Source organism: Neophocaena asiaeorientalis, unplaced genomic scaffold (genome assembly GCF_003031525.2).
Source record: "Neophocaena asiaeorientalis asiaeorientalis breed wild unplaced genomic scaffold, Neophocaena_asiaeorientalis_V1.1 scaffold327, whole genome shotgun sequence".
Taxonomy (NCBI): domain Eukaryota; kingdom Metazoa; phylum Chordata; class Mammalia; order Artiodactyla; family Phocoenidae; genus Neophocaena; species Neophocaena asiaeorientalis.
The window spans coordinates 5455622-5467708 of NW_020174560.1; the positions used below are offsets into that span (position 1 = coordinate 5455622).

Genomic DNA, 12087 nt, shown 5'->3' on the forward strand with positions numbered 1-12087 from the left:
AAGTACATTCACAGTGTTGTGTAACCATCACCAATATCTACTTCCAGAACTTTCCTGTCATCCACAAACAGAAACTCTGTACCCATTAAACAATAACTCCTCATTCCCTCCTCTCCCCAGCCCCTGGGGAGAGAGTAACCTCTTGACTTTCTGCCTCTGTGAATTTGCCTATTCTTAATATCCAGTATAAATGGAATCATACAGTATCTGTCCATTTGTGTCTGGCTTATTTCACCTAGCATAATGTTTTCAAGTTTCATCTATGTTGTAGCATGTATCAGAACGTCATTCCTTTCTGAAGTCATTTTAAAACTGACCTTAAGGGAAACTGGAAGCACATTTTCTCTCTTTTTTCGTTTGTAAAACAATCTGCTAATTTTACTAGAATTGGTATAATTGTGGGGTTTTTTTGTTTTGTTTTTTTGCGGTTCGCGGGCCTCTCACTGCTGTGGCTTCTCCCGTTGTGGAGCACAGGCTCCGGACGCACAGGCTCAGCGGCCATGGCTCACAGGCCCAGCCGCTCCGCGGCATGTGGGATCTTCCCGGACCGGGGCACGAACCCGTGTCCCCTGCATCGGCAGGTGGAATCTCAACCACTGCGCCACCAGGGAAGCCCGGTATAATTGTTTTTTAAACGTTGCTGTAAAAGCCTTGAATTTCTCAGTGGTTCCAAGTTACCCTCCAAACTTTGGCTTCTAACCTCTGTTTCATGTTTGCAGTTGGAATATTTAATAGAAAATGGTTTTGTTTTCAAAGATTATTAACACACTGATAATACCAAACTACTGTAATTTCTGAGTAGTCAGCATGTGTAAAATTTTCTACTCCCCAGATTTTTACCGTTAAACTTACAGTTCATAACATAGAAAAGCAAGGTGCTGGTGATTTACCTGTGAATCCAGTTGACAAAACTTTTGAAAGCACAAAAATTTAGGATTTTTGTCCTCCCCAAAATCTTTTAATAAAATTGACACTCCAGTAAGATATTATGTTTCTCTATTGGTTTTGCATATTTTGTGCATATTAAACTCTTCTCCAATTCAAGAAGCAAGGACTTCAGGGTAATAAATTGATATGCATGGACAGTTTTTAGAAGAGCTTTCTGAATTATTGCTTGACTAAATACCATTTGTCTTTCTTTTGCAATAAGGAAGCCAGTCATTTCTTTCCCTTAATTAAACTTGGGCTGACAGCTTTTAGTGTTCCACAATTTAGTTTTGTTTTTTTATGTTGATTTTGCAAGAATTATAAAATTGTTTTGTAAGAATCATGAAATTATGGGACTTCAGTATCTAATTTGAGATAACTGACTAAACAAACTTCTGTGTCTGGAATATAATGTGTCTTAAGGGGACCTGTCTGGATGACTATATTTCCTTTATATTTATATGCATAAAAATTAGAACACTGGCTCATGATCACCATTCTTACTCCTTGCTAATATGGGAAAACATGGACAGAATTAAAATATAACAATGAATATGGTCAACTAAGTATGATACAGTATGTAGCTCTTGATTTCATTTCAATCCATTATTACTTCCTTTTTAACTTTAGGGAAACTTGTCATGAGTTTGAATCATATGATTGCTTTCAGAACTATTGAACATTTGACTTAACATGTTTTAAGAGAAGTTTATGTTTTGACTAAAATGTTGCAATTAACTTTTCTTCCTACTTTCTGTCATGAAAATTTTTTTTTAAGTAGAGGGAATTATATAATTAATTCAATATATTATCACCCAACTTCCGCTAATATTAACTCCTGGCTAATACTTTCATCTAGACCCCTCCTCACGCTGCTCACAATTATCTTGAAGCATATTCCAGGTAACATATCATATTTTATCTGTAACTATATCAACCTTAGCACTTAAAAAACATTGTCACGCCGAAAAGAATTTAGGAATAGTCTCTTCAAATCAGTTACCCAGTTAGTGTTCAGATTTTTCTGATTATGTTTATTTCTTTGTTTTTCTTTTCAAATATATTCGTTGATGAAACTGGATTGTTTGTCAAGTACAGTTTTCCACAGTCTGAATTTTACTGATTGTATTCCTGTTGGTGTAATTTAAATATATTTCTCTGTTTCCTGTGAATTGATAGCTGGGTTGAGAGGCTTGAAAAAAAAATTTTTTTTTTACAAGAATACACTTTATAGTCTTACGTATTCTATCACAAAGTGCAATAATGTCTGGTTGTCTTTCTGTTTATGATATTAACACCATTATATAAGTCCATTATTTTACTAGGGTTTATAAAATGGGGGCATTCCAGTTCCATTATTTTTTTCTTTAGTTATTGACTGGAATACTTTTATAAAGAGAAACTTCTCCTTATCACCAATTTGGTTATCCTGAGATATCTTCCATATAGGTAAGACAGTATAAATAATTGATTGTTTCTCTTTATTTACCAGTTTTTAAAATAATTAGTTGGTTCTCTAACATCCTCCAAAGGTGACTAAATTAACTTCTCTTGTTTAGCAAAATATGATTTGTGTTTTCTTCCTATATCTTTCTTTGTATATATATATCTCCCCTCTCCCTCTTCTCTCTGTTCTTTAACTAAATATGGTCTTATTCTTTTGGCACTTAAGTATGTTCTTTTCATAACTCTTGGTTCACATGTGGATAATGCAGTTACACTTGGAGATGATTGATTTCACACACTGGAGTATAACACTGTGATTGTAAAATGTTTGAATTTCGTAATGTCCCTTGGGGATTTTTGTCAAGGCATTTGCAGGCAGAGCCATAGGACATAGCAAACAGTAAAGCCTAAAGTTGCTTCTGAAAACTACCAAAGCTTTTTCATTCACTATGACTCAAGGCAGAGAAGCATAGCTCAAAGTTAAGAATTCTCCCAGAGACTACAGGCCTCTTGCATTATTATCTGTCCTGTATATAAGCCGTATATGTCCAAACCAAGTTCCTGATTCTTTTCCCTTTGTTTTCATCCTTATGTTCTAAGTTGATTTAAAAAAAAAATTCTCTTCAAAAACAAGAATCCACAAAGTGACTGAAACATGAGTCACTCAGTGTCCTGAGGAAATCAACATTTTTCCTGTGGTGAAAATTTATCCATCCTAATGTTGAGATTTCAAGGGGCTTCCTGACCACAGTGTGTTAAAAGCTTTAACTCTGAACAAAAAAGTTGTATTGGGATTAAAACAGCATCCTCAATATCAGAAGGTTTCCTATATATCTAACAGCTATACTAGTGAATGCTCATTAGCAAATCATTTGGATGTTTGAAAAGGGGGGGAACTGACAAAAATAACAGTGTATGTATATATATATATTTACATATAAAATCTAAAAAACTAAAACAAGTGAGTGGTTATAACAAAACAGAAACAGAATTTCAGATACAGAGAACAAGCTGGTGGTTGCCATTGGGGAGAGGGAAGTGGGGAGGAGGGAACAAGATAGCCATAGGGAATTAAGAGGTACAAACTACTGTGTATAAAATAAATAAGCTACAAGGAAAATAGGCCAACAGTTTATAATAACTTTAAATAGAGTATAGTCTATAAAAATTTTGAGTAACTGTTTTATACCTGAAACTAATATTATATTATAAATCAACTATACTTCAATAAAAAAAAAGAAATAACATTTCAAAAGTCTAGAAAACCATGTGCTATTTCTTTTTTTAAAAATTTTTATTGGAGTATAGTTGCTTTACAATATTGTGTTAGTTTCTGCTGTTTCTTTACCAAGTTCTTGTTTAAATTATCATTTATTTGGCAAGTGAAGTTTTTAACTTGCTTTGCTGTGTGAAATTTTAAAAAGGGATGTTTTTCCAGGCTGAAACAATAAATGTCGCTCTGCAGTTTAAAAAAAAAAAAAACTAGTGTGTTTTTTTTTTCTTATTCTCTGACAGGTTTATTAGCTCTCAAATTAATGTAGGTTTTTAATCCCAACACAACAATATTGTGTTGTTTCAGCAAAGTGAATCAGCCGTACGTATACATATATCTCCTCATTTTTGGATTTCCTTCGCATTTCGGTCAACACAGAGCACTGAGTAGAGTTCCCTGTGCAATACAGTAGGTTCTCATTAGTTATCTATTTTAAACATAGTATCAATAGTGTATATATGTCAATCCCAATCTCCCAATTCATCCCACCCACCCCTGCTATTTCTAAACTTAATAAAATGAAAAGAAATGTAAAAAGTAAGAACAGAGGATATAAGTAGAGATGCTAGAGAACTAACATTAATTTAGTGTCTGCAGCATACCAGGGATTGTCTAAGAGTTTTATGTATGTTATCTGGCTTGGTATTGTGTAGGTCGGTATTAGGGTATCATTTAAACTCATGTCCTCCTGATTGTGTAATATATCTTTTCCTCCCTAATACATGCATCTTAACATGCTTTTGTTGATATTGAAAAATAAAGATTTGATCCGCTTAGTATCACTGTGTTGAGAAAATCTCATGTAAGTATTTTGGTTTTTTTACGTAGGGTATTGGTACAGCGATCGGAGAGCTGCCTCCATATTTTATGGCCAGGGCAGCTCGCCTCTCAGGTGCTGAACCAGATGATGAAGACTATCAGGAATTTGAGGAGATGCTGGAACATGCAGAGACTGCACAAGTAAGATAAAAATAGAATACTTTAATTATCCCTTAAAGAGGTTATGATTAAGGTAAATTTTTTAATAGTTGCTCTGAAGAAGAAAACTGCCAATGTAAACACATAGTTTAGTATAAAATATTTAGAAAAGCTGAAATATGAAAATGATTATACTCATGATCTTAGAATAGAGAAATACAGAAAGAGTCAACAAGACAACTCAGACTAAACCAGGGTAAATTCATGTGGCCAGGGAGGTTAAGGAGCTGAAACATTATTTGTCCATTATGTGTTTATAAGTATTACCAAGCAGACCAGTGAATAAGTAAGGGGGATAAATAGGTGGACCAGACTGTGAATCCAAAATAATAGAACTTCCTAATTAATTTTTTGAAAATAACACCAAAATAGTTTACCATGTTTAGAGGAAACTTAACTCCCAATTAAGAAGGGGCAATTAAGATAAACTTATCCTTTGTTGCAGGGGGTGGGGGGGTGGTGGGGACGCCTTTTACACCTGAGCACAAACTATATATCAACATATATCTTACTGTTACAAAATAGGTGTTGTTTCTTTGTAGGAAAATTCCTACGAACATTAACTGATTGAGTCTCCATCTTAGGGAGGATAGTAGAAATCAATATAGATATAAATAAAAAGGATATAAAAGAGATTCTTGAAAGTTTTCATATAAAATACATCTCACTCCCCAGATTTGATCTAAATTGTCTTATTATTGTGCGTCTGTAAGTGCATGTGCCCACGTAAGTACGCATAGATTTTTTTTGTTCAATGAGTTCATAGTTTTCTTCTCAGTGGAATCTGAAACCCCAAACCCACTACCCTAGAGAGGGAAAAAAATATTTTTTTTAAATGACAGATGTCCTTTTTTTAAAAAAGCATTATTAAATGGAAATCAACTATGGATAGTTATAGTTTTTAATTGAAAACAAACTTTCAAATATGAATGTAGAATAGCCAAACATAAAACAAAGCAGTCAGAGAGCTATGGCCATCTCTCTGCATGGAAAGAGGCAAATTGTCCTTGTATCTGCTTTATTTTAACCAAATATTGTGCCTTTCTTCCTCACATCATAATGTTTATATTAATGCTAATAATTATTACTAATAATTACTAATAATACTTTTTAATTATTTTTAATGCTTTTTAAACTCCACTATCTGATTTGACCCTAGTGTTAACTCTGAGGTAGTATGGAAAGGTACCATTTTTCTAATTTTATAGAAAACTGCAAAACTAGAAATTGTTACCTCCCAAGTTTTATATGCTTAGAAGTAGAGCTGGAACCAGAACTCAGAATGGCAGCATCACTGGTAAATTCCATTTACTGAAACAATGTCCATCTATAGACATACGTGGTTGAGTATCCTGATTTGTGATAACTGATACCTCTGTCATTTGTGGCACTAATTAATGCATGTCATTTAACATATCAGAACCTTTTATCATCTATATAAAATTAGCAAGTTGAAGTAGAATCAGTCTAAGATGGTGTGCAGCTTTAAATTTTCATGCTGTGGTTGGATACCAAACAGGTATAACTACTGTTCTCTGTTAAGCCAACTAATGTATTGTGATTATTTTCCTTAAAGTTTTTTTGTTTTGGAATTAATATTTTTTTATTTGCACAGTTTCCTCAATCTCTTCTTTCTACCAGCTCTGTGAAACACTTCTCAAGATCACTTTCCACTTGGTAACGCACTTAAATTAATATCATTTCTGTTTTTTTCTTGGAGTCATCACTCTGGATTCCCCATGCTCCCGCTCTAGTCTGTATGTGGTGTTTTCTTGGCCCTCTGCGCCATTGCTTCTCTCTTGATTTGGATCCCTTATCTTGCTCTTTCTTGATTTACTCCCTAATTTTAGTTGAACATATTCTGCGGTACTTTTCTGAGAAAGGATAAGTAGAAGGAAAATTCTTAAAATGCTGTATTCTTCATTCACACTTAATCAGTTAGATGAATATAGGATTCTAAGTTGAAATCATTTTTTAATTTAAAATTTGGAAGGCATTTCTCAATCATCTTCAGGCTTCTGGTGTTGATAGTGATATACCTAATGCCATGCTGAGCCCTCTTTATAGGTAATCTTTTTGGTTGTTTTGGTTTTTTCTGTAGAAGCTTGTAGATTCATTATCTGAGGTATGGGTCTTTTTTAATATTTATTCTGCTAGGCACTCAGGAAACTTGTGAACCTAGAGTCCACTAGTTTTGGGAAACACTCTTTTTTTTTTTAATAAATTTATTTATTTTTGGCTGCCTTGGGTCTTCGTTGCCGCACACGGGCTTTCTCTAGTTGCGGTGAACAGGGACTACTCTTCGTTGCGGTGCGCGGGTTTCTCATTGCGGTGGCTTCTCTTGTTGCAGAGCGTGGGCTCTAGGTGTGTGGGCTTCAGTAGTTGCAGCACACAGGCTCAGTAGTTGTGGCTCGCGGGCTCTAGAGCACAGGTTCAGTAGTTGTAGTGCACGGGCTTAGTTGCTCTGTGACATGTGGGATCTTCCCGGACCAGGGATCGAACCCGTGTCCCGTGCATTGGCAGGCAGATTCTCAACCACTGCTCCACCAGGGAAGCCCCATTCTTGTATTTTTTCTGTGTCAGTTTACCCTCTTTGGTCTCTACTCTTGCTTTCTGGAATTACCATTATTTTGATATTGGGGCTCCAACACCCATCATTTTAATTTTTTTTATAATTTTCCTCCTAATATTTATCTCATTTTACTTTGTATGCAATTTCCTCAACTTTACCTTCTATAATCTAATATTAAAATTTTTTCCACTGTCATATATTTGTTTTCAAAAAGCAATTTGTATTATACTTCCACAAAAATGGCTTATCCTATCTTTTTGAAGGTACTTCGTTTCTTCAAGTTTTCAATACTCCAGGCATTTCTTTTTTTTTTCCCCTTTGTCTGTTCTGTTTTCTGTTGGAAGCTCTCCTCAAAGTCTGGTGATCCTTGTTTTTCTATTTATATGTAAGAATAAGGCACATAAAACCCAAATGGAAGCTATGTGTGTGGAGGCAAGGTATAGGAGTGGCAGGCCACCTGGTTTATTGGAAACTCTGTATATCAGTTTTTGTGTATCTTTCCTTTGGGGTAGTTCAGTTTCTTAAGTGATGGATCTTCCAGTTCCTTGCCTTGGGAATATAAATCTTGCGGCTGACATTCTAAAGCTAAGCTGTAGAAGGCGGGTTAGAGATCTTCATTTACTGAGTAGACTTTCACTTTACCTAAGACCGTGGATGCCTGCACAAAGATATCCTGAGTCCAGAACCTTTGGTATACTTTCTAGAGACTATACTTGATGTCTTTTTCAGGACTAGGGGAGGAAGCTGTCTGGCTGTGCTAAGTATGCTTTGTATATAGTCTCCTTGTTTTCAGCCCTACCCCAGTTTCTTCTGCAGTTCTGCTGATGATCCTTTATGGAGTTTTGTAATGCAAATCACTTTGCTTCTCTTCTGTATCTTCCACTGCAGCCTCTGTGGTATAATCTTTTTTTTCCCATCTGCCCGTCTTCATTTATTAATACTAGTTTCATCAAAGACAGAGTTCAGTGTTTCTATTTGGGGTTATTATTAAGATAAAGGGTGTTCCAGTTATCTATTGCCGCGTAATAACCACCCCCCCAGTATTTAGTGCTTTGAAACAAGCATAGTTTATATTGCTCACAGCTGTGCGATTTAGGCAAAATGGCTTGACTGTAAATCGGAGTATCTACTTCCAGATGGTTTGCTTATATAACTGACAAGTTGATTCTGTCTCTTGGTTTGGAATTCAGTTGACTGTTGGTTTGGGACCTCAGGTTACTCTTCATGAGGCTTCTTGGGTTTCCTCATATCATGGCACCTGAGTTCTAACAAGTGTTCTGAAAGAACCTTGCTGGAAGATGCAAGGCTTCTTGTAACCTAACCTCAGAAATCCCAGTCACTTTGCCACACTGTGTTGGTGAAGTAGGTCACTAAAGCCAGCCCAGATTCAGAGAGGGCAATTAGACCCACCTCTCAATGAGAGGAGTAAGTAAAGAATTTGTAGCCATCTTTAACCTATCTCAGGGGCAACGGTCTTATTTGGTCATCTTGAAATAGAACACTTACTATACAAACTAGAATTTCTCTAGGAGGGGGAATGGGATGGTAATTGATCTTGAAATCATATAATGTGAGAAACTGTTGAAAAGAATTTAGACATGTTTCCTTGAAAGGGGGAGTTGATGAGCTTGTCAAATACTCAGAAGTTGTTATGCTCGTGAGTTATACTCATGCTGAGAAACTATAAAGGTAAACTTTGTCTTAGAATTAGCCAGTGAAAGTTTTCTGAGGCTCACATTGGCTCAATATTAAAAAAAAATTCCTATAAATTTTAATTGTGTACAAATGGAATTGCTATTTCAAAAAAGAATGAGTTCCTTGTCTTCCTCTATGTGATACCTTTCATGGATCCATGCATAGCGACTCCCTGCATTGAGTAGAACATTAGCTGGATGACTCATTTCATTCTTCACAATTTTTTTATTCTTGGCTTATAAATAATGCATTCTGTAAATTTGTTACCATCTAAAAGCTCAACTTCCAAAAATTCAGGTCTCCTAGAATTTGATGAAGAAGTAAATCACTCTTCATCTTATACGTGTAATTTGAGCTCTCGAAGACTTTTACATCTTGAAGACTCTAAATCTTTATCTACCATTAGGGTAATAATCTTTTTCCTTCATCCCTTATGGCCATGATTATTATTATTTTTTTTTTTTTTTTGGCTGCGTTGGGTCTTCGTTGCTGCGTGCGGGCTTTCTCTAGTTGCAGCGAGCAGGGGCTACTCTTCGTTGCAGTGCATGGGCTTCTCATTGTGGTGGCTTCTCTTGTTGTGGAGCATGGGCTCTAGGCGCACAGGCTTCAGTAGTTGCAGCACGCGGCCTCAGTAGCTGTGGCACGTGGGCCCTAGAGCACGTGGGCTTCAGTAGTTGTGGCACGTGGGCTCAGTAGTTGTGGCACACAGGCTTAGTTGCTCCATGGCATATGGGATCTTCCCGGACCAGGGATTGAACTTGTGTCCCCTGCATTGGCAGGCGGATTCTTAACCACTGTGCCACCAGGGAGGTCCCCACAATACTTCTGATGGTCATGAGGTTTGACTGTTTTCATCCTATAAAGCCAATAATTACCATCACTGTTTTAGGATAAACTTTATATTTCTTATTCCCTAATTTCATATTTGCTTATATTAAAAAATCAAGTAAGCAAAACGTACACTTCTGTTTCATGTTCTTTAGTCAGAAAATATATACTCTTTATGAACATTTTATTTAAAATTTTTACCCCAAATTACAATTGTATGTACTGTCAATTATTTATATAAACTAGAAAACAATATATTAAAAGAGTAACTTATTCCTGACAATTTTTTCATCTTCCCTATTAATTTTCTAAGGTCAATAAAAATCTGTGTGTAAGGCACTTGTATGAAGTGCCTCGGTACAAACACAGTGAAGTAGAAGATATTTTGCCTGATTTGAATAGGAAAAACATTCAGGAACACACAGCTGGTGAATCTCAGAGCCAACACCCAACCCAGTTTTCTGACTTTGAGATTAGTGCTTTGCTTACTGTAAGCCAGCATAGCAGCATTTTCATCTAGGTTAATGCAACAAAAAATGAAGAACTGATTTAAAAAATTTTTTTCTTTCTGTTACATTTGAATTGATTTTTCTTTTCTTTCTTTATTGCCTTTCATGCTTTTTTTCACCAGTATCCATCAATTTTGTGGCTTATTATAGATTTCAGTATATGTAGGTTTATTTATCCCTACATACTTTTTCCCAGGTGTAGACAAGGGGTTATGAGGTTTTTAATTTTTGTTTATTTATTTTGCAGGTTGGGGAGGGGGCTGTTGCCAGTTTTCCACATTTTAAATTAGCTGAGAGAGTACTAATGTTTTAATTCATTAGTCAAAGAAGAGTTTTGCAAAATAAGTTTGTCAAATATAAGGTTTTTGTTTTTGTCTGTTCTTGCTTAACACTGTGTAGAATATTACTATATCCAAGTAAGATACCTCACCTACTTTTTTTTCGTTTTTTTTTGTTGTTTGTTTTTAATTTGGCTGAGTTGGGTCTTAGTTGCAGCACACAGGATCTTTCATTGCAGTGAGCGGGCTTCTCTCTAGTTGTGGCATGTGGGCTCCATAGTTGTGGCAGACGGGCTCAGTTGCCCCATGGCATGTGGGATCTTAATTCCCCAACCAGGGATCAAACCTGCGTCCCCTGCACTGGAAGGTGGATTCTTAACCACTGGACCACCAGGGAAGTCCCTCCTCAGCTGTCCTGATACACTTTTGTGATGCATCCTTGTGTTTGTTTTTCATTTTCACTATGCAAATAAATTTACAACAGTTTTGTCATTTTATGTCTAGATCAGTGATATTGCAAACATTTTTTGTTTTTAGTAACGAATTTGTCTTAGGCTCTTTGCTTCTGTTACTTTTTCCAGGTCTGCATATTTTCAAATTGCGTTAGTGCTTATAAATTGAAACATTCCAGAAGTATTAAAGTAAAAAGTGAAAGCGCACACGCACCTACTCCCCAAAGTAGGATAATAACCACCATATTCTAGACTGTTTTCTGTGTATGGAACACTTTTTTTTAATAAAAGCTAAAATCATACCATATATATTAGTCTTAGATTCCTTTTTCACATATATATCATAGACATTTGATACTGATTTTTAAAACTGTGTTCTTATTACAAAGTGATTGCATACAGCTCATTGTAGAAAATTGGTATTTGTATACTTAAAAAAAAATCCCTTCATCCTTCATTCTTTTTCTCTGTAAATATTTTTGAGTGAATCATATTCTGTTTATTGTTTTATGATTTGTTTTGAATATAAAAACATACTGTGAACATTTTTCAGTCATCAAATATTTTCCACATCTTTGGGGTTTTTTTTTAGTAATTTTCTTTGTGACTACAAAGTATGTTTATTGTATAAAATGTTGAAACCACAGGAAAAAAACCCTTTCGTCTAATTGGTTCGTTTACCCATTTTTTTAATATTTAGTGTATTTTTCATTTTCTTATTGATTGACATTTTTAAGGGGATTCCTTTTGTCATATGCTGCCAGTAATTTTTCCATATTGTTCACTGTGTGTTTTACTATGTTTTGCTTTTTGGATAAAGAAGTTCACATTTTTGTCTTTATTCCAATATCTTAGATGTTTCCTTTTGGAGTTGTGCCTAAAATTATCTTCCTGAACCCTTACGATTATGTAGTAGATATCCTGCTGCATTTCCTTTTAGTATTTTTATGGTTTTATTCTTTTACCTTTAAATCTTTTATCTGTTAAAATATTTTTACCAATCATATAATGTAGGAATCTAAGTTTCTCTTTTTCAGGTCATTACCTATTTGTGTATTGTTCTAACACTATTTTCCCAGTGATTTTAACATGTTAGTTTTCTCTTAGGTTTTTTTTTTTTTTTTTTTTT

General features: G+C 35.1%; 1 protein-coding gene across 3 annotated transcripts in view; it reads left to right on the plus strand.

Annotated features, from left to right (window-relative positions):
- The window catches only part of VMP1 (vacuole membrane protein 1), a 120916-nt gene that overhangs the window by 56577 nt on the left and 52252 nt on the right, over positions 1 to 12087 (plus strand). For all 3 annotated transcript variants that reach the window (XM_024757591.1, XM_024757592.1, XM_024757593.1), the window contains one exon: positions 4475 to 4606. In XM_024757591.1, coding sequence (XP_024613359.1) covers positions 4475 to 4606 — 132 coding nt within the window. The remainder of the gene's footprint in view (positions 1 to 4474; positions 4607 to 12087) is intronic.